The 23,933-nt window shown below is 45.0% G+C and overlaps 1 protein-coding gene across 1 annotated transcript in view; it reads left to right on the forward strand.

Moving 5' to 3' along the window:
- Positions 1-23,933, forward strand: part of LOC109884410 (neurobeachin-like) — a 56,299-nt gene that overhangs the window by 16,275 nt on the left and 16,091 nt on the right. The window contains exons 7-9 of the mRNA XM_031809085.1: positions 16,092-16,260; positions 17,834-17,913; positions 23,827-23,889. Coding sequence (XP_031664945.1) covers positions 16,092-16,260; positions 17,834-17,913; positions 23,827-23,889 — 312 coding nt within the window. The remainder of the gene's footprint in view (positions 1-16,091; positions 16,261-17,833; positions 17,914-23,826; positions 23,890-23,933) is intronic.

Raw genomic sequence — 23,933 nt, forward strand, 5'->3', positions numbered from 1 at the left:
AACCTCGGGCCAACAGCTCCGCCCCCACCGCAGCTCCTCGCCCAAGCCTCTCCAGGTTCTCCTTTACCCAAATCCAGATAGCAGATGTTCTGAAAGAGCTGCAAAACCTGGACCCGTACAAATCAGCTGGGCTTGACAATCTGGACCCTCTATTTCTGAAACTATCTGCCACCATTGTCGCAACCCCTATTACCAGCCTGTTCAACCTCTCTTTCATCTCGTCTGAGATCCCCAAGGATTGGAAAGCTGCCGCAGTCATCCCCCTCTTCAAAGGGGGAGACACCCTGGACCCAAACTGTTACAGACCTATATCCATCCTGCCCTGCCTATCTAAGGTCTTCGAAAGCCAAGTCAACAAACAGGTCACTGACCATCTCGAATCCCACCGTACCTTCTCCGCTGTGCAATCTGGTTTCCGAGCCGGTCACGGGTGCACCTCAGCCACACTCAAGGTACTAAACGATATCATAACCGCCATCGATAAAAGACAGTACTGTGCAGCCGTCTTCATCGACCTTGCCAAGGCTTTCGACTCTGTCAATCACCATATTCTTATCGGCAGACTCAGTAGCCTCGGTTTTTCGGATGACTGCCTTGCCTGGTTCACCAATTACTTTGCAGACAGAGTTCAGTGCGTCAAATCGGAGGGCATGCTGTCCGGTCCTCTGGCAGTCTCTATGGGGGTGCCACAGGGTTCAATTCTCGGGCCGACTCTTTTCTCTGTGTATATCAATGATGTTGCTCTTGCTGCGGGCGATTCCCTGATCCACCTCTACGCAGACGACACCATTCTATATACTTTCGGCCCGTCTTTGGACACTGTGCTATCTAACCTCCAAACAAGCTTCAATGCCATACAACACTCCTTCCGTGGCCTCCAACTGCTCTTAAACGCTAGTAAAACCAAATGCATGCTTTTCAACTGGTCGCTGCCTGCACCTGCATGCCCGACTAGCATCACCACCCTGGATGGTTCCGACCTAGAATATGTGGACGTCTATAAGTACCTAGGTGTCTGGCTAGACTGCAAACTCTCCTTCCAGACTCATATCAAACATCTCCAATCGAAAATCAAATCAAGAGTCGGCTTTCTATTCCGCAACAAAGCCTCCTTCACTCAAGCCGCCAAGCTTACCCTAGTAAAACTGACTATCCTACCGATCCTCGACTTCGGCGATGTCATCTACAAAATGGCTTCCATCACTCTACTCAGCAAACTGGATGCAGTCTATCACAGTGCCATCCGTTTTGTCACTAAAGCACCTTATACCACCCACCACTGCGACTTGTATGCTCTAGTCGGCTGGCCCTCGCTACATATTCGTCGCCAGACCCACTGGCTCCAGGTCATCTACAAGTCTATGCTAGGTAAAGCTCCGCCTTATCTCAGCTCACTGGTCACGATGGCAACACCCATCCGTAGCACGCGCTCCAGCAGGTGTATCTCACTGATCATCCCTAAAGCCAACACCTCATTTGGCCGCCTTTCGTTCCAGTACTCTGCTGCCTGTGACTGGAACGAATTGCAAAAATCGCTGAAGTTGGAGACTTTTATCTCCCTCACCAACTTCAAACATCAGCTATCTGAGCAGCTAACCGATCGCTGCAGCTGTACATAGTCTATTGGTAAATAGCCCACCCTTTTCACCTACCTCATCCCCATACTGTTTTTATTTATTTACTTTTCTGCTCTTCTGCACACCAATATCTCTACCTGTACATGACCATCTGATCATTTATCACTCCAGTGTTAATCTGCAAAATTGTAATTATTTGCCTACCTCCTCATGCCTTTTGCACACATTGTATATAGACCCCCCCTTTGTTTTCTAATGTGTTATTGACTTGTTAATTGTTTACTCCATGTGTAACTCTTTGTTGTATGCTCACACTGCTATGCTTTATCTTGGCCAGGTCGCAGTTGCAAATGAGAACTTGTTCTCAACTAGCCTACCTGGTTAAATAAAGGTGAAATAAAAATTAGTCTATTATAGCAGCTATTAGTCTACTATAGCAGCTATTAGTCTACTATAGCAGCTATTGTTCTACTATAGCAGCTATTGGTCTACTACGGGCAGCTATTGTTCTACTATAGCAGCTATTAGTCTACTATAGCAGCTATTGGTCTACTATAGCAGCTATTAGTCTACTATAGCAGCTATTAGTCTACTATAGCAGCTATTGGTCTACTACGGGCAGCTATTGGTCTACTACGGGCAGCTATTAGTCTACTATAGCAGCTATTAGTCTACTATAGCAGCTATTGGTCTACTATAGCAGCTATTGGTCTACTATAGCAGCTATTGGTCTACTATAGCAGCTATTGGTCTACTATAGCAGCTATTAGTCTACTATAGCAGCTATTAGTCTACTATAGCAGCTATTAGTCTACTATAGCAGCTATTGGTCTACTATAGCAGCTATTGGTCTACTATGGCAGCTATTGGTCTACTATAGCAGCTATTGGTCTACTATAGCAGCTATTGGTCTACTACGGGCAGCTATTGGTCTACTATAGCAGCTAATGGTCTACTACGGGCAGCTATTAGTCTACTATAGCAGCTATTGGTCTACTACGGGCAGCTATTGGTCTACTATAGCAGCTATTGGTCTACTACGGGCAGCTATTGGTCTACTATAGCAGCTATTAGTCTACTATAGCAGCTATTGGTCTACTATAGCAGCTATTGGTCTACTATAGCAGCTATTGGTCTACTATAGCAGTTATTGGTCTACTATAGCAGCTATTGGTCTACTATAGCAGCTATTAGTCTACTATAGCAGCTATTAGTCTACTATAGCAGCTATTAGTCTACTATAGCAGCTATTAGTCTACTATAGCAGCTATTGGTCTACTACGGGCAGCTATTAGTCTACTATAGCAGCTATTGGTCTACTACGGGCAGCTATTAGTCTACTATAGCAGCTATTAGTCTACTATAGCAGCTATTGGTCTACTATAGCAGCTATTAGTCTACTATAGCAGCTATTGGTCTACTATAGCAGCTATTGGTCTACTATAGCAGCTATTAGTCTACTATAGCAGCTATTAGTCTACTATAGCAGCTATTAGTCTACTATAGCAGCTATTAGTCTACTATAGCAGCTATTAGTCTACTATAGCAGCTATTAGTCTACTATAGCAGCTATTGGTCTACTATAGCAGCTATTGGTCTACTATAGCAGCTATTAGTCTACTATGGCAGCTATTGGTCTACTACGGGCAGCTATTGGTCTACTATGGCAGCTATTAGTCTACTATAGCAGCTATTGGTCTACTATAGCAGCTATTGGTCTACTACGGGCAGCTATTGGTCTACTATGGCAGCTATTGGTCTACTATGGCAGCTATTGGTCTACTATAGCAGCTATTGGTCTACTATAGCAGCTATTGGTCTACTATGGCAGCTATTGGTCTACTATAGCAGCTATTGGTCTACTACGGGCAGCTATTGGTCTACTATAGCAGCTATTAGTCTACTATAGCAACTATTGGTCTACTATGGCAGCTATTGGTCTACTACGGGCAGCTATTGGTCTACTATAGCAGCTATTGGTCTACTATAGCAGCTATTGGTCTACTATAGCAGCTATTGGTCTACTATGGCAGCTATTGGTCTACTATGGCAGCTATTGGTCTACTACGGGCAGCTATTGGTCTACTATAGCAGCTATTGGTCTACTATAGCAGCTATTGGTCTACTATGGCAGCTATTGGTCTACTATAGCAGCTATTGGTCTGCTATGGCAGCTATTGGTCTACTACGGGCAGCTATTGGTCTACTATAGCAGCTATTGGTCTCGCTCACACTCACAGTAGCCAACACGCACAGCACGACCCCCTGCTAGTCATCACATACAGCACGGCCCACCTCTCTCTACCTCCTCTCACAGTAGTCTACACACACAGCACGACCAACCTCTCTCTACCTCCTCTCACAGTAGTCACACACACAGCATGGCCCACCTCTCTCTACCTCCTCTCACAGTAGTCTACACACACAGCACGGCCCACCTCTCTCTACCTACTCTCACAGTAGCCATCACACACAGCACGACCCACCTCTCTCTACCTCCTCTCACAGTAGCCATCACACACAGCATGGCCCCCTGCTAGTCATCACCTCTCTCTACCTCCTCTCACAGTAGCCATCACACACAGCATGGCCCCCTGCTAGTCATCACCTCTCTCTTCCTCCTCTCACGCTTTATCAGCTCTGGTTAATAAAGTAGCTTAAAGATGTACTTTTCTGCTGCTTACCTCACTCGGATCGGACCGGGTCTGGATCGTACCGGGTCTATATGGAACGGGTCTAGTCCTCGGGTCCGATCGGAACAGGTCTCTTAAAAAATATAATCTAGTATTAATGCATATCTGATCCGTATTGGAAAGCCCCAGGTCCATTTCTGAACGGGTCTAACTTTTCTGTCCTCTACTTCAAACTAAATCAGAAAACAATTGAATCTTTTCTCAATGTCAACATCCCATTTACATAAGACTTTCATCACGTGATGAAGAAAGACAATCCTAAAATAAGAGCGTTACAAGGACACGGCGTATGAAGAGGATGGGAACATTTGAATAACTTTGAAATGTGTGTCCGGATTGACCATATTTGATCAAATGAAAAATAAACACAAGGACGTAGTGGCGTAGATGGTTAATGATCTGGCTGCAGAGCTGCAGATTGCTGGTCCAACATATTATCATTGTTGTTGTTTAAAGGTTTTATTATTTGTCATGTTTTATAATTATACAGAAAACACAGCTAGAGGGCAGAACCCAACCCCCCCCCCATGCTCTAAAACATGGACCCAACCCCCCCCCATGCTCTAACACAGGGATCCAACCCCCCCCAGGAAACACAGCTAGAGGGCAGAACCCAACCCCCCCATGCTCTAACACAGGGATCCCCAAATTAAACCCACCCCGACCCCCCCATGCTCGAACACAGGGATCCAACCCCCCCATGCTCTAACACATGGACCCAACCCCCCCATGCTCTAACACATGGACCCAACCCCCCCCATGCTCTAACACAGGGATCCAACCCCCCCCATGCTCTAACACATGGACCCAACCCCCCCATGCTCTAACACATGGACCCAACCCCCCCCCATGCTCTAACACATGGACCCAACCCCCCCCCATGCTCTAACACATGGACCCAACCCCCCCATGCTCTAACACAGGGATCCAACCCCCCCCATGCTCTAACACATGGACCCAACCCCCCCATGCTCTAACACATGAACCCAACCCCCCCATGCTCTAACACAGGGATCCAACCCCCCCCCATGCTCTAACACATGGACCCAACCCCCCCATGCTCTAACACATGAACCCAACCCCCCCATGCTCTAACACAGGGATCCAACCCCCCCCCATGCTCTAACACATGGACCCAACCCCCCCATGCTCTAACACATGAACCCAACCCCCCCATGCTCTAACACAGGGATCCAACTCCCCCCCATGCTCTAACACATGGACCCAACCCCCCCATGCTCTAACACATGGACCCAACCCCCCCATGCTCTAACACAGGGATCCAACCCCCCCCCCATGCTCTAACACAGGGATCCAACCCCCCCCCATGCTCTAACACAGGGATCCCCAAATTAAACCCACCCCAACCCCCCCATGCTCTAACACATGAACCCAACCCCCCCATGCTCTAACACATGAACCCAACCCCCCCATGCTCTAACACATGAACCCAACCCCCCCATGCTCTAACACATGGACCCAACCCCCCCCATGCTCTAACACAGGGAACCCCAAATTAAACCCACCCAAACCCCCCCATGCTCTAACACAGGGACCCAACCCCCCCCATGCTCTAACACAGGGAACCCCAAATTAAACCCACCCAAACCCCCCCATGCTCTAACACAGGGACCCAACCCCCCCCATGCTCTAACACAGGGATCCCCAAATGAAACCCACCCAAACCCCCCATGCTCTAAAACATGGACCCAACCCCCCCATGCTCTAACACAGGGATCCCCAAATTAAACCCACCCAAACCCCCCCATGCTCTAAAACATGGACCCAACCCCCCCCATGCTCTAACACAGGGAACCCCAAATTAAACCCACCCCAACCCCCCCATGCTCTAACACATGGACCCAACCCCCCCATGCTCTAACACAGGGATCCCCAAATTAAACCCACCCCAACCCCCCCATGCTCTAACACATGAACCCAACCCCCCCATGCTCTAACACATGGACCCAACCCCCCCCATGCTCTAACACATGGACCCAACCCCCCCATGCTCTAACACATGGACCCAACCCCCCCATGCTCTAACACATGGACCCAACCCCCCCCCCCCCATGCTCTAACACATGGACCCAACCCCCCCATGCTCTAACACAGGGATCCCCAAATTAAACCCACCCCAACCCCCCTCCCATGCTCTAACACAGGGATCCCCAAATTAAACCGAACCCCCCATGCTCTAACACAGGGACCCAACCCCCCCCCCCATGCTCTAACACGGGGATCCCCAAATTTAACTGACCCCAACCCCCCCATGCTCTAACACAGGGACCCAACCCCCCCCATGCTCTAACACAGGGATCCCCAAATTAAACCCACCCCAACCCCCCCATGCTCTAACACAGGGAACCCCAAATTAAACCCACCCCAACCCCCCCATGCTCTAACACATGGACCCAACCCCCCTCCCATGCTCTAACACATGGACCCAACCCCCCCATGCTCTAACACAGGGAACCCCAAATTAAACCCACCCCAACCCCCCCATGCTCTAACACAGGGATCCCCAAATTAAACCCACCCTACCCCCCCATGCTCTAACACAGGGATCCCCTACCAAATTAAACCCACCCCAACCCCCCCATGCTCTAACACAGGGATCCCCAAATTAAACCCACCCCAACCCCCCCATGCTCTAACACAGGGAACCCCAAATTAAACCCACCCCAACCCCCCCATGCTCTAACACATGGACCCAACCCCCCTCCCATGCTCTAACACATGGACCCAACCCCCCCATGCTCTAACACAGGGAACCCCAAATTAAACCCACCCCAACCCCCCCATGCTCTAACACAGGGATCCCCAAATTAAACCCACCCTACCCCCCCATGCTCTAACACAGGGATCCCCTACCAAATTAAACCCACCCCAACCCCCCCATGCTCTAACACAGGGATCCCCAAATTAAACCCACCCCAACCCCCCCATGCTCTAACACAGGGATCCCCTACCAAATCAAACCCACCCCAACCCCCCCATGCTCTAACACAGGGGTGGGCAACTCCTCCAGGGCCTGATTGGTGCCTCCCCTCATTCATAGTAAACACACCTGATATAAACTAATGTCATTCTAACCTGAAGACCATGATTAGGTGATTATTGGCGTCAGGTGTGTTAGATGGGGCTGGGGGAAAGAGTTGCCCACCTCTTGCTCTAACAGAACACCCACGGATCCCCTACCAAATCAAACCCACCCCAAATCCAGACTTTAAGCAGGCTTGATATACAATGAGTAATATAATCAAATAGTACCAAAAAAAAGACAAAGATATTATAAAACAAAAAGTTAAAATAGAATACATATAATGATATAAATTCTAGTTTGGGTTGTTTTATGGAGATGTGAAATTAGCTGGGTCCTTGTCTTCTACACGGGACAGGTAAGGTTTCCAGATATTATAACATGTAATTGCAGATAACCCTAAAGGAGTAGCATATTTTCTCTAGTTTGAGATGTTGCAGAACTTCCTTTATCCAATGAAGGAGGAGGAAACCCATCCTACCACTTAAATAGTAGAGAAGACGTCTAGCTAGAAGAGTAGTACATACCAGCCTGTTGCCCATGTTTAGAGGGGCCTCCTGCGGTGCCACTCCAGAGAACTGTTTGGAAGGGCCTCCTGCGGTGCCACTCCAGAGAACTGTTTAGAGGGGCCTCCTGCGGTGCCACTCCATAGAACTATTTAGAGGGGCCCTCTGCGGTGCCACTCCAGAGAATTGTTTAGAGGGGCCCTCTGCGGTGCCACTCCAGAGAATTGTTTACAGGGGCCTCCTGCGGTGCCACTCCATAGCACTCTTTAGAGGGGCCTCCTGCGGTGCCACTCCATAGAACTGTTTAGAAATAGGATGAAAGATTGTTATTTGTGCGGACTGCATCCATAGGGGAGGAGTAAAGGACTTTGATCTAGGACATATAATTGGGGCAGAATCCAAATTGTTTAAACCTGTTGACGGGGTAGGGTTCCCTTTTGGGAACGACCCCTCCCACGTTCAGCTGGAACGGTGGCGCACGGAATGCAAAAGTATTCTTAGAAATATTTAACCTCCACACATTAACAAGTCCAATAGCTCAAATGAAAGATAAACACCTTGTTCATCTAGCCAGCAAGTCAGATTTCTAAAATGTTTTACGGCGAAAACATAGCACATATTTATGTCAAACCACCACCAAAGACACAGCTAATTTGAATAGCCAAAAAATGCAATCAACAAACGCAGGATTAAAAGAAAAATTATTCACTAACCTTTTGAAAATCTTCATCAGATGACAGTAATAGGACATGTTACACAGTACATTTATGTTTTTTTTCAATAATATGCTATTTATATCCATAAATCTCTGTTTACAATGACGGCATGTTCACAAAATGCTACTCAAATGTCAGGAGAAATGATGATATCTGCCAGAGCTAACGTCAGATAACAAGCAATACACATCATAAACTTTGACTAAATATATTTCAAATGTCCGGAGAAATGACGATAGCTTCGGCAGATGCCGTCAGCTAACATGGAATACACAACATAAACTTACACTAAATATGCATGTTCTACATATAGATAGAAAGATACACTTCTTCTTAATGCAACCGCTGTGTTACATTTATTTTAAACGTTACAGAATTCATTCACTGGGCTATAATATGAGACGGCGCTCAGAAATTAGCATTATGTCTCCTCTATCTCGGAGTCCACAGAAACCCATAGTTAACACATAAATATTCCCTTACCTTTGATGTTCTTCGATCAGAAGACGTGGAAGGAGTAATACTTACCAAAACTTACGACAAATTCCGGTTGAAATGCAGCCAAAATTCTAGTCGATGCGCATCTAAACTTCAAAATTACATATTATATGTCGACTAAGCTTTAGCATGTTCTAAACATGCAAAACAAACCTTAGCCCGAACAGACAAACCGAAATCGTTTCGTCAATCCTGGAAGAAAGAGAGCTCCGGACCAGACGCGCGCATGAAAGTACATGTATTTTCGCGTGACCCGGAGGTTTCAGCCAGCCAAAACTCGAGGGAGCGTGCGATTCTCACAAAGAGAGGCCCCATGAAAGAGGACACCGCGCTGAAGAGATAGAAACTGTTCCCAGATCTGTAGCTGGTTGGGAAGGGTGGGGGCGATGACGTCAAAGTTGGCCCAACTTTCATGATGGCAAGAGAGAGTTTGGGAGAATGGCTGCCCTGAGAGTTCTGCTTTACATACAGACATAATTTGAACGGTTTTAGAAGCTTTAGAGTGTTTTCTATTCAATAATTATTATTATATGCATATATTAGACATTTATGACAGATTTTTTTTCTGTTTACTATGGGCACGCAATTCCTCCAAAGGGGGCAGTAGTCAGCCCTATCTTTAACAGGTTTTAAGAGTATAAAATAGATAATCCCACTCCACCCGATCAAATGCCTTCTCAGCATCATGTAACAATATCTCTGTCGAGTGTCAGATGAAGAGGGATTATAAAATAAACTCAGCAACAAAAAAAAGAAGTGGCCCTTTTTCGGGCCCCTGTCTTTCAAAAAATCAAAATAACTTCTCCAAATAACTACAATGAAGGTAACAGATCTTCATTGTAAAGGTTTTAAACACTGTTTCCCATGCTTGTTCAATGAACCAATTAATGAACATGCACCTGTGGAATGGTTGTTAAGACACTAACATCTTTCAGACGGTAGGCAATTAAGCTCACAGTTATGAAAACCTAGGACACTAAAGAGGCCTTTCTACAGACTCTGAAAAAACAGCAAAAGAAAGATGCCCAGGGTCCCTGCTCATCTGCGTGAACGTGCCTTAGGCATGCTGCAAGGATGCATGAGGACTGCAGATGTGGGCAGGGCAATAAATTGCAATGTCCGTACTTTGACACGCCTAAGACAGCGCTACAGGGAGACAGGACGGACAGCTGATCGTCCTCGCAGTGGCAGACCACGTGTTACAACACATGCACAGGATCGGTACATCTGAACATCACACCTGCGGGACAGATACAGGATGGCAACAACAACTGCCAGAGATACACCTGGAACGCACAATCCCTCCATCAGTGCTCAGACTGTCCGCAATAGGCCGAGAGAGGCTGGTCTGAGGGCTTGTAGGCCTGTTGTAAGGCAAGTCCTCACTAGACATCACTGGCAACAACGTCACCTATGGGCACAAACCCACCATTGCTGGACCAGACAGGACTGGCAAAAAGTGCTCTTCACTGACGAGTCGCGGTTTTGTTTCACCAGGGGTGAAGGTCGGATTTGCGTTTATCGTCAAAGGAATGAGCGTTACACCGAGGCCTGTACTCTGGAGTGGGATCGATTTGGAGGTGGAGGGTCCGTCATGGTCTGGGGCGGTGTGTCACAGCATCATCGGACTGAGCTTGTCATCATTGCAAGTCTCAACGCTGTGCGTTACAGGGAAGACACCCTCCTCCCTCATGTGGTACCCTTCCTGCAGGCTCATCCTGACATGACCCTCCAGCATGACAATGCCACAAGCCATACTGCTCGTTCTGTGCGTGATTTCCTGCAAAACAGGATTGTCAGTGTTCTGCCATGGACAGTGACGAGCCCGGATCTCAATCCCATTGAGCATGTCTGGTACCTGTTGGATCGGAGGGTGAGGGCTAGGGTCATTCCCTCCAGAAATGTCTGGGAACTTGCAGGTGCCTTGGTGAAAGACTGAGGTAACATCTCACAGCAAGAAACTTTCAAATCTGGTGCAGTCCACGAGGAGGAGATGCACTGCTGTACTTAATGCAGCTGTTGGCCACACCAGATACTGAGTGTTACTTTTGATTTTGACCCCCCTTTGTTCAAGGACACATTTTTCAATTTATGTTGGTCACATGTCTGTTGAACTTGTTCAGTTTATGTCTCAGTTGTTGATTCTTGCTATGTTCATACAAATATATTTACACATGTTAAGTTTGCTGAAAATAAATGCAGTTGACAGTGAGAGGACGTTTTCTTGACCTACTGTATATGAACCACACTCAAGAGTTGTTTTTGCTCCCCTTTTTTCAGAGTAAGTGAAATATACAATTGTCTCATTGTTGAGGGTAAAGAGTTTGAGAAGAATGATTCCTAAAATACAGATTGGAAGAGAGGAGAGAGTTGATCTGATAATTATTTTAAGAATTCGCTCAGAAATCCGTTGGCTCAAGGGGATTTACCACACTGCATAGATTTCATTGTTATTTGGGAGAAGTTATTTGGGGCGGCAGGGTAGCCTAGTGGTTAGAGTGTTGGACTAGTAACTGGAAGGTTGCAAGTTCAAATCCCTGAGTTTACAAGGTACAAATCTGTCGTTCTGCCCCTGAACAAGGCAGTTAACCCACTGTTCCCCGGTAGGCCGTCATTGAAAATAAGAATTTGTTCTTAACTGACTTGCCTAGTTATATAAAGGTAAATAAATGGTCAACACAGTCTCTTCCACAGACAGCAGCTCTTCTAGTTCAGCAGGTGTCTCAGGTTCAACTGTAGGAACATCTAAGTTCTCAAAGAAGGTGTGGAGTAAGGTGGTGTTACCAGTGGATCCCGACGTGTATAATTCTGAGTGAAAGTTATGAACTGACCTCTAAATGATCCGTACATGTGTTACCCAGCTCGTCAGTTATCTCAGGTTTGATTTGAGGTTCTCTTGACGCAGCCGTAGTGCTACCGTGTTTCCTGATTTCTCTCCATGTTCATCTTTTTTGTATCGAGATTTTCTAATTCGATGTTCAGCTCGTCAAGTTGAAAGAAGATCAAACTCTGTCTGATGTGTCAAACGTTGTTTTATTAAATCTACGGATGAAGAGTGTGAACATGTCATATCCAAATCCAGGATTGTATTTGTAAATTCCCCCGAGGCGTTGCAGTTCCTTAATCTTGCGCTGTAGGAAATAATTTGTCCTCTTAGATAAGCCTTCATTGAATCCCATACTGTTGGAGGAGACATTCCAGGGATTTGATTAAGATCGAGAAATAGTTCAATCTGAGATTATATAAAAACAACAAGGGTTTCTTCTGATAGCAGTAGTGAGTTAGGACAACAGGGGTTTCTTCTGAGTTAAAACACCAAGGGTTTCTTCTGAGTTAAAACACCAAGGGTTTCTTCTGATAGCAGTAGTGAGTTAGGACAACAAGGGTTTCTTCTGAGTTAAAACACCAAGGGTTTCTTCTGATAGCAGAAGTGAGTTAGGACAATAAGGGTTTCTTCTGATAGCAGTAGTGAGTTAAAACAACAAGGGTTTCTTCTGATAGCAGTAGTGAGTTAGGACAACAAGGGTTTCTTCTGATAGCAGTAGTTAGCTAGGACAACAAGGGTTTCTTCTGATAGCAGTAGTGAGTTAAAACAACAAGGGTTTCTTCTGATAGCAGTAGTGAGTTAGGACAACAAGGGTTTCTTCTGATAGCAGTAGTTAGCTAGGACAACAAGGGTTTCTTCTGATAGCAGTAGTGAGTTAAAACAACAAGGGTTTCTTCTGATAGCAGTAGTGAGTTAGGACAACAAGGGTTTCTTCTGATAGCAGTAGTGAGTTAGGACAACAAGGGTTTCTTCTGATAGCAGTAGTGAGTTAGGACAACAAGGGTTTCTTCTGATAGCAGTAGTGAGTTAAAACAACAAGGGTTTCCTCTGATAGCAGTAGTGAGTTAGGACAACAAGGGTTTCTTCTGATAGCAGTAGTGAGTTAAAACAACAAGGGTTTCCTCTGATAGCAGTAGTGAGTTAGGACAACAAGGGTTTCTTCTGATAGCAGTAGTGAGTTAAGATTAACAAGGGTGATAAATAGGCTGTGTATTTGAATTGTATTTGAGTGAAATCTGTTGTCTTGGAAAAAACAGTCTATAGGTGAGAAGGTCACATGAACTGATGAGAACAATCACCAGTATTCTTTAACCATGTTCCTTTCAAAATATTTTTTGGGGATATTAAGGTTCAGATATATTTCTTCCAATATTTCTTCCAATCAGAAATTCAGAATTTAGGCTAAGAAACAAATTAAACATTGTGTAAAAATGGACTGTTCAACTTTTAAAATGAACCCAATATAATATCTACTTTGAGATGCTCGGCTTATTTTTCATGAAGTATTGAAAAGCATTTGTTAGGATCCCCATTAGCTCTTCCTGGTCTCTCCTCTCCTAGTCTTGGATACCTTGTAAATATGGGTCCAGAAGTATGCAGCAGAAAGATAGGGTGAGAGAAGTAGTGGTGAATAACCCAGTTACCAGTATTTCTCTGGGTTAGTTATGTCTAAGAAGGTTAAAAAGGAAGCATGGAATTCCTGGTTGACCATACTGCCATGACGACCATACTGCCATGGCAACCGTACTGCCATGTCGACCGTACTGCCATGACGACCATACTGCCATGATGACCATACTGCCATGACGACCATACTGCCATGCCGACCATACTGCCATGATGACCATACTGCCATGGCAACCGTACTGCCATGTCGACCGTACTGCCATGACGACCGTACTGCCATGACGACCATATTGCCATGACGACCGTACTGCCATGGCAACCGTACTGCCATATCACCCGTACTGCCATGGCAACCATACTGCCATGACGACCATACTGCCATGATGACTACTGCCATGGCAACCATACTGCCAGGGCAACCGTACTGCCATGTCGACCGTACTGCCATGACGACCATACTGCCATGTCGACTTCAGTGACATGACGACCATACTGCCATGACGACCATACTGCCATGACGACCGTACTGCCATGACGACCGTACTGGAAGAAAAAAAATGTAAAAGAGCGTCCCTGGTGACGCAGAGGATAAAAGACCTGGCAAGGGTACTAAACATTGTAGGTTTGAGCCACGCAGATCGGCAACCTATGAAGTGTAAAAGATATGGTTGGGTTTGCATGACTAAATGCTGTTAAACTGTTCCTCTTAATTCAATTAAAATACATGTGTTTCTAAATCACTTACAATTCAGTCCGCAAATGGAAATTGCCAGTAAATCTGAAAATAAACTTAATGGGGATTTATTCCAATCTGCTTTATTAAGGAGATACACATTTTACATACTGAGAATGTTGTAAAACTTAATTATAACATTTTCTAAGGACCTCTTAAGACAAGGTAAAATGTATATGTATATTTCTATGGACCTCTTAAGACAAGGTCAAATTTATATGTATATTTCTATGGACCTCTTAAGACAAGGTCAAATTTATATGTATATTTCTATGGACCTCTTAAGACAAGGTAAAATGTATATTGCGTGAACATCAATGGGAATATTATGTTAAACCCCAAATAAATATGCTATGAACATCATAAGAACTGACTTATTTAATTCTTAAAACATCATGGGAATGTTCAGTGCAACCTAACTTAAACATGATATGAATGTTATCACAATTTAGCATATTTCATGTTCTGGAAACCTATCTCTTGTAATGTACACACATCGTTCCCACAACGTGTTCTGGGAACCGTTAAAGAACTCAGAAAGGGTTTTCTGTCAACATTAAAGTCACGTTTTGATAGAAACATTCTGAATGCCAGGACGACTGGGCAGTTTTAGTGTTTTGTCAACCTTTCTCTTTGCCAGGCTACACAGACTCCTTGCTCCAGCCAAATACTATGCCACGCCCCTGGACATTCGTTTCTTCTCCATATCGAGTCGCTCTCAGTACTTTCATGGAATCTTGACACGTTCGGGCCCATCTGATTGGTCCAGAAAAACGATGGGTTGATTGATTGGTCCAGAAAAACGATGGGTTGGGTCAGAGCCAGAACACACGTGGGTAAAGGGGCGGGTTTGAAAATGTGTCATTGGCTTTGATACTCTGATTGGTTAGAGTCGATCCAATCGCTGATGGTTTTGTTTTGTACAATGCCTCTCGTTACCACCAACGACTTCAACGATGGCAGTCTCAGACTAAAGCAGCTAATTTAGTGTACGTCCTCAGGCTTCATATATCTTGTCCCCACAATGCTCCCACAACCGAAATAAATGTTTTAGGAACAAAAAAAAAAAAAAACATAAATCTATTATTCTTGGAATTTTCTTGCAACATCAAGCAAATTGTTTTTTTTTTGCGATAATCCTCGGAACTGGACAGTTTTAGTGTTTGGGGACGATATCTCCTGTCATTTCCACACAATGTTCCCAAAACATAATGAAACGTTCTGGGAACCTTTAAAGAACAGATTACATGTGTTGTAGGAACGTTCTCTCAACATCAGGGGAATGTTTTATACCAACATTCTAAAATCATTACCACGACTCAACAGTTTTTTTTTTATGTTATGAGAACATTTGACGCAAACTAACAAATGTTCAGGGAACTTTCACAGAAGCAATGTTGGTTTGCTGGGTAGGTTGAATTAGCCGTATCTCTGAAAACCACATCTATCCGGTTGTTGCCAACTCAAGGATGGCTACTACTGTGGTTTGTTTTGTTGGGCTCCCCAGAGACTGTAGTTTATAAAATCATCCTCTGCTATCAACACTGTCTCCAAACATGCAACTTCAATTGATTGTTGCTGGCAGTCAACTAACGTTGTGTCTGTGTGTGTGTGTGTGTGTTTGTGTGTGTGTGCGTGTGTGTGTGTGTAATTGCTCTCCCCAACCTCCCTCCCCCTGTTTCTCTTTCTCTCTTCCTGTGTACGTGTGTATGTGTGTTTGTGTGTGTGTGTGTGTATGTGTGTGTGTATGTGTATGTGTGTGTGTCTGTGTGTGTGTGAGTGTGTGTGTGTGTGTGTGTGTGTATGTGTATGTGTATGTGTGTGTGTGTGTGTGTGTGTGTGTGTATCTGTCTGTGTGCGTTCTCCTCCCAGGTCCAGTTGTCCCTGTACACCTACCTGTCTGCAGAGTTCATTGGCACGGCGACCATCTACAGCACCATCCGTCGCGTCGGTACCGTGCTGCAACTGATGCACACGCTGAAGTACTACTACTGGGCCAGCAACCCACTGGAGAGCAGTGGCATCACACCGAAAGGACTGGGTACGTACTCACACACACACACACACACACACACACACACACACACACACACACACACACACACACACACACACACACACACACACACACACACACACACACACACACACACACTTGTGCACGCAGACACACACACACACGCACACTTGTGCACGCAGACACACACACACACACACATGTGCACGCACACACACGCACACACACGCACACTTGTGCACGCAGACACACACACACACACACACACACACGCACACTTGTGCACGCAGACACACACACACACACAGACACACACACACACGCTTGTGCACGCAGACACACACACACACAATGCACGCTCACATACACATACACATATACAGATTACAGCTACACAGGTGCAGATTACAGATACACAGGTCAGCGTTATCTCTGTGTCTTTGTTACATCTGTGTTGTTGTTACCTCTGTGTTGTTGTTGTTACCTCTGTGTTGTTGTTGTTACCTCTGTGTCGTTGTTACCTCTGTGTCGTTGTTACCTCTGTGTTGTTGTTACCTCTGTGTTGTTGTTACCTCTGTGTTGTTGTTATCTCTGTGTTGTTGTTACCTCTGTGTTGTTGTTGTTACCTCTGTGTTGTTGTTACCTCTGTGTCGTTGTTACCTCTGTGTCGTTGTTACCTCTGTGTTGTTGTTACCTCTGTGTCGTTGTTGTTACCTCTGTGTCGTCGTTACATCTGTGTCAACGTTATCTCTGTGTCGTTGTTACCTCTGTGTCTTTGTTACCTCTGTGTCAGCATTACCTCTGTGGCAACGTTATCGCTGTGTCAGCATTACCTCTGTCTCAGCATTACCTCTGTGTGTTCTCATCAACCGTGTTCAGTAATGACCTCTCCTCTCCCAGAGGGCGGTATTGATCACCGGTTGCCACAAAACACACACATCATCACTGGAGTAGAGCCAGGAAAAGACATGGCCTGGGGCACGGTTGGGTTTTAGAACAAACAAACACACACAGCCTTGAACACACACACACATACACACACACACACACACACACACACACACACACACACACACACACACACACACACACACACACACACACACAGCCTTTAACACACACACACACACACACACACAGCCTTGAACACACACACACACACACACACAGCCTTTAACACACACATGCACGCAGTAGGCAGGAACACACACACACACACACACATGAATTTCTAGAACTCACACAGCCCTGAACACACACACACACACACACACACACACACACACACACACACACACACACACACACAGCCTTGAACACACTGCCTGTCAGATGAAAAGGAGTGTGTGATACGTTACGTGTGTATTCGTACCGCAGACCTGAATTTAACGTTGTGTTGATGTTTACTGTGTGGAGATGGAATGAATGTTGTATTAATGTTGTTGTAACGTTGTTTTGATGTTGTATTAACGTTGTTTTGATGTTGTATTAACGTTGTTTTGATGTTGTATTAACATTGTTTTAACGTTGGATTGACGTTGTTTTAACGTTGTTGTAACGTTGTATTGACGTTGTTTTGATGTTGTCTCTTGTGCAGATGGACCGAGGCCGTCCCAGAAGGAGATCATCTCTCTCAGAGCCTTCATGCTGCTGTTCCTCAAACAACTCATACTCAAGGTAACAATGTTTTACATACTACATACTACATGCTACATACTACATGCATACATACTACATACAACATGATACATGCTACATACTACATGCATACATACTACATGCTACATACTACATACTACATGCATACTACATACTACATGCATACATACTACATACTACATGCATACATACTACATGCTACATACTACATGCATACATGCTACATACTACATAGTACATGCATACTACATGCATACATACTACATACTACATACTACATGCATACTTCATACTGTAGTTCCTCAAACAACTCATACTCAAGGTAACAATGTTTTACATACTACATGCATACTACATACTACATGCATACTACATACTACATGCATACATACGACATACTACATACTACATGCATACTTCATACTGTATTTCCTCAAACAACTCATACTCAAGGTAACAATGTTTTACATACTACATACTACATACTACATGCATACTTCATACTGTAGTTCCTCAAACAACTCATACTCAAGGTAACAATGTTTTACATACTACATACTACATGCATACTTCGTAAAGTAGTTCCTCAAACAACTCATACTCAAGGTAACAATGTTTTACATACTACATACTACATACTACATGCATACTTCGTACAGTAGTTCCTCAAACAACTCATACTCAAGGTAACAATGTTTTACATTGTCGTGTCTTTACTATCATTTAATTGATACGTGATCAAACTGAGTAATCATGGAACTGTAATTAACTTGGAAGTCGGGGCACCAAGGAAAATATTCAGATTACAAAGTTATAATTTCCCAATATAACCTTTTAGATATTTTCATATCTGATCAATAGTCTTCTCATTAATGAATTATTTATTTTACCTCACGTTAGTCTCATTCCAAACGTCATAAATTGTTGGTTATCTGCACGAACCCAGTCTTCACTATGAGTCATCCATACATCAATTGTCTTAAATTATATATTTATTACTAAGTAATTCACAGAAATGCATAAACAAACAAACAAGGGAATAAGGGAATGTGCCCCTAGTGGGCTAAACCGGCATCGCGGCTTGGTGGACAAAACGGGAGTGGAGGTCAGCTGAGAAGTCACCACAGAGTTAATAATTCTAACAAGTGGAGGTCAGCTGAGAAGTCACTACAGAGTTGATCATTCTAACAAGTGGAGGTCAGCTGAGAAGTCACTACAGAGTTAATAATTACAACAATTGAAATGCTAATCCTTTACACATGAACGCTCACTCATTCGGGAACAATTGCAATCAATATATATATTTACGCTCAGTGTGTCGTCTTGATCGCTGTTGAGAAGTTTGTTTCTTTTGTAGAATTGTCCGTCTCTCTCTCTGTCATGGTTATAGTGGATAGTTCGGAGTGGATTCATTCATGTTGTTGTAGAATGAATGTTTCGGCGGTTGTCGGTCTTCGCTTTCAATGATACCGAATTCCTAGCTACAGACTAGTAATTAATATCAAAGACATGTTCTTATTCTGTCGGTATCGATAGTCTAAGAGTTTAACCACGTGGTATGGTTAAAAGATTCAGCAATGGTCTACAACCTTTGTCCTCCAGTGATTGAGAGAAACATGGTCTACTTGAGGAATTCTCAAGATTGGGGTTTTATTCGGAATTGCAGAAAAGGGGCTGTCCCAGGATGCCTTACCCTAACTGGGCTCATGAGCAGTCCTCTGATTTAGTTAAACTCAAAAGGGAATTGGAGTTTCCTTCATTAAACAGTCCAAAATCACATTACACAATTTCACAAACAGTATCATCCTCACTCATTCACCTTATACAACAATTAGATGTAAACCTCATATCTGAGGCTATTATATAAACAGCATTATGGTAATGTGGCCGTATTGTCTCCCATGAACTTCCCCAAGTTGTGACAAACGGACCAGTTCGTAGCTGGATTCTTCACCCATCTTTTCTCCGGAACGTAAACGTTGTTCGGACCTCAAGTTCTGTGAGGTGGAAGGAATTCCTTTGTTCTCTATGAAACTTCACTCTCTCTATACTGTGGCCATGAGGAGATCCTCAGGAATTGATGATGTCTCTCTGACCACAGCAGCCTAGTTGAAGGAGGAAAGGGGGAGGCAGGGAGAGGGGTATGGGGCTTGCTGTACCCAAAAAGGGCAACGTCATGACAACAGACAACATACAGTGCCTTGCGAAAGTATTCGGCCCCCTTGAACTTTGCGACCTTTTGCCACATTTCAGGCTTCAAACATAAAGATATAAAACTGTATTTTTTGGGGTATGTCATAGAGACATACCCCAAGCGACTTACAGCTGTAATCGCAGCAAAAGGTGGCGCTACAAAGTATTAACTTAAGGGGGCTGAATAATTTTGCTTTTTTGTTTTTGATTTGTTAAAAAAGTTTGAAATATCCAATAAATGTCGTTCCACTTCATGATTGTGTCCCACTTGTTGTTGATTCTTCACAAAAAAAATACAGTTTTATATCTTTATGTTTGAAGCCTGAAATGTGGCAAAAGGTCGCAAAGTTCAAGGGGGCCGAATACTTTCGCAAGGCACTGTACTACATACTACATGCATACTTCGTACAGTAGTTCCTCAAACAACTCATACTCAAGGTACTGAACTTCATACTACATACTACACTGATTGTACAAAACATTAAGGACACCTGCTCTTCACCTGGATCCCGTATTGAATCCACTTCAGTCAGTGTAGATGAAGGGGAGGAAACAGGTTAAAGAAGGATTTTTAAGCCTTGAGACAGTGGAGACAGGGATTGTGTGTGTGTACCATTCAGAGGGTGAATGGGAGAGACTAAATATTGAAGTGCCTTTGAACAGCGAATGGTCGTAGTTACCAGGCGCACAGGTTTGTGTTGTCGAGAACTGCAAAGCTGCTGGGTTTTTTACACTCACCAGTTTCCTGTGTGTACCAAGAATGGTCACCCACCCAAAGGACATCCAGCCAACTTGACACAACTGTGAGAAGCATTGGAGTCAACGTGTGGAACCCTGTGGAACGCTTTCAACACCTTGTAGAGTTTCATGCCCCGATGAATTGAGGCTCTTCTGAGGGCAAAAGGGGAGAGTGCAACTCAATATTAGGAAGGCGTTCTTAATGTTTTGTATATACTACACACATAAAACATACTACATACTTAAGTACAGTATACTGTTCCGTATCGACTCATACTCAAGGTAAAGTTACTGAAATACACATTCTGAAATGCTTATATACATTTTCTTTATAGAGATAAGTAAATTAATTAGAGATACTTATTCACAGTGATGACCTCTCAAGATGCCAGTGTATTTTCAAATAGATGACAAAACAGAGACGTCACAACAATACAGGACAGAAACGTGTAGTAAACGTGTAGTAAACATATCATATGATAATGAGTGAATCTGCCTGAACATGAGGTGATTGTCTTTTCCCCTCACTCCTGTTTCCCCTCACTCCTGTTTCCCCTCACTCCTATTTCCCCTCACTCCTCTTTCCCCTCACTCCTCTTTCCCCTCACTCCTCTTTCCCCTCACTCCTGTTTCCCCTCATTCCTGTTTCCCCTCACTCCTATTTCCTTCCCCTCACTCCTCTTTCCCCTCACTCCTCTTTCCCCTCACCTAGGGTTGCAAAATTCCGGGAACTTTCAATAAATTTGCTGCTTTTCCAGAAATCCTGGTTAGAGGATTTCCTGCTTATTCCATCCTAATTCCAGGAATTCTCCAACTGGAACGTATTGAAACTTACTTTCATTTAGCAGACTCTCTTATCCAGAGCAACTTACAATGTAGTGTGACTGGATACATTTACATAATGGTTCCCCGTGGGAATCAAACTCACAGCCCTGGGATTGTAATCTCCTCGTTCCTCCAGCTGAGCCTCGTTCCTCCAGCTGAGCCTCGTTCCTCCAGCTTAGCCTCACTCCTCTAGCTGAGCCTCGTTCCTCCAGCTGAGCCTCGCTCCTCCAGCTGAGCCTCGTTCCTTCAGCTGAGCCTCCTTCCTCCAGCTGAGCCTCGTTCCTCTAGCTGAGCCTCGTTCCTCCAGCTGAGCCTCGCTCTACCAGCTGAGCCTCGTTCCTCCAGCTGAGACTCGTTCCTCCAGCTGAGCCTCGTTCCTCCAGCTGAGCCTCGTTCCTCCAGCTGAGCCTCACTCCTCCAGCTGAGCCTCACTCCTCCAGCTGAGCCTCACTCCTCCTGCTGAGCCTCGCTCCTCCAGCTGAGCCTCGTTCCTTCAGCTGAGCCTCCTTCCTCCAGCTGAGCCTCGTTCCTCCAGCTGAGCCTCGTTCCTCCAGCTGAGCCTCGTTCCTCGTTCCTCCAGCTGAGCCTCGTTCCTCCAGCTGAGCCTCGTTCCTCCAGCTGAGCCTCACTCCTCCAGCTGAGCCTCACTCCTCCAGCTGAGCCTCACTCCTCCTGCTGAGCCTCGCTCCTCCAGCTGAGTCTCGTTCCTTCAGCTGAGCCTCCTTCCTCCAGCTGAGCCTCGTTCCTCCAGCTGAGCCTCGTTCCTCCAGCTGAGCCTCGTTCCTCCAGCTGAGCCTCGTTCCTCCAGCTGAGCCTCACTCCTCCAGCTGAGCCTCACTCCTCCAGCTGAGCCTCACTCCTCCTGCTGAGCCTCGTTCCTCCAGCTGAGCCTCGTTCCTCCAGCTGAGTCTCGCTCTACCAGCTGAGTCTCGCTCTACCAGCTGAGTCTCGCTCCACCAGCTGAGACTCGTTCCTCCAGCTGAGTCTCGCTCTACCAGCTGAGTCTCGCTCCACCAGCTGAGTCTCGCTCTACCAGCTGAGTCTCGCTCTACCAGCTGAGCCACAGGACCCTACTTGTTTACTTGTTTGTCTGTTTGTTTGTTTATGTCCAAGCCCCCTTGGGGTTTCTGGGTAATCAGAGGTGGAGAATTGCATTATGGACCAGCGTTCCGGAAAGTGTGTGTGTGTGTGCATGCATATGTGTGTGTGTGAGCTTCCATCTCGGCGCTGTTGTTGTGCTTGTGTTGTTGACAGGAAACGTTTATTGTGGTTGCCAAGCAGCGCCTCTCATCTGTTAAAAGCTGTTTCCATCCCTCTTTCTCTCTCTCTCTCATCCCTCTTTCTCTCTCTCTCTCATCCCTCTTTCTCTCTCTCATCCCTGTGTCTCTCTCTCCTCCCTCCCGTCTTTCTCTCTCTCTCTCTCTTGACCTCTGTCATTGCCAACAAAGGGTATATAACAAAGTATTGAGATAAACTTTTGTTATTGACCAAATACTTATTTTCCACCATTTCTTTGCAAATAAATTCATAAAAAATCCTACAATGTGATTTTCTGGATTGTTTTCTAATTTTGTCTGTCATAGTTGAAGTGTACCTATGATGAAAATTACAGGCCTATCTCATCTTTTTAAGTGGGAGAACTTGCACAATTGGTGGCTGACTAAATACTTTTTTGCCCCACTGTATATATACAGTGTTTTAACAATGTACAAATGGTTAAAGAACACAAGGGAAAATAAATAAGCATAAATATGGGTTGTATTTACAATGGTGTTTGTTCTTCACTGGTTGCCCTTTTCTTGTGGCAACAGGTCACAAATCTTGCTGCTGTGATGGCACACTGTGGAATTTCACCCAGTAGATATGGGAGTTTATCAAAATTGGATTTGTTTTGAATTCTTTGTGGATCTGTGTAATCTGAGGGAAATATGTGTCTCTAATATGGTCATACGTTGGACAGGAGGTTAGGAAGTGCAGCTCAGTTTCCACCTCATTTTGTGGGCAGTGAGCACATAGCCTGTCTTCTCTTGAGAGCCATGTCTGCCTATGGCGGCCTTTCTCAAGAGCAAGGCTATGCTCACTGAGTCTGTACATAGTCAAAGCTTTCCTTAAGTTTGGGTCAGTCACAGTGGTCAGGTATTCTGACCACTCTCTCTCTCTCCGTGTGTTTTCCAGGATCGGGGAGTGAAGGAAGATGAGCTACAAAGCATCCTGAACTACCTGCTCACCATGCATGAGGTAAACACACACTCTACTGTGTGTGTTGTGTGTGTGTTGTTGTG

Source organism: Oncorhynchus kisutch, linkage group LG29 (genome assembly GCF_002021735.2).
Source record: "Oncorhynchus kisutch isolate 150728-3 linkage group LG29, Okis_V2, whole genome shotgun sequence".
Lineage (NCBI taxonomy): Eukaryota > Metazoa > Chordata > Actinopteri > Salmoniformes > Salmonidae > Oncorhynchus > Oncorhynchus kisutch.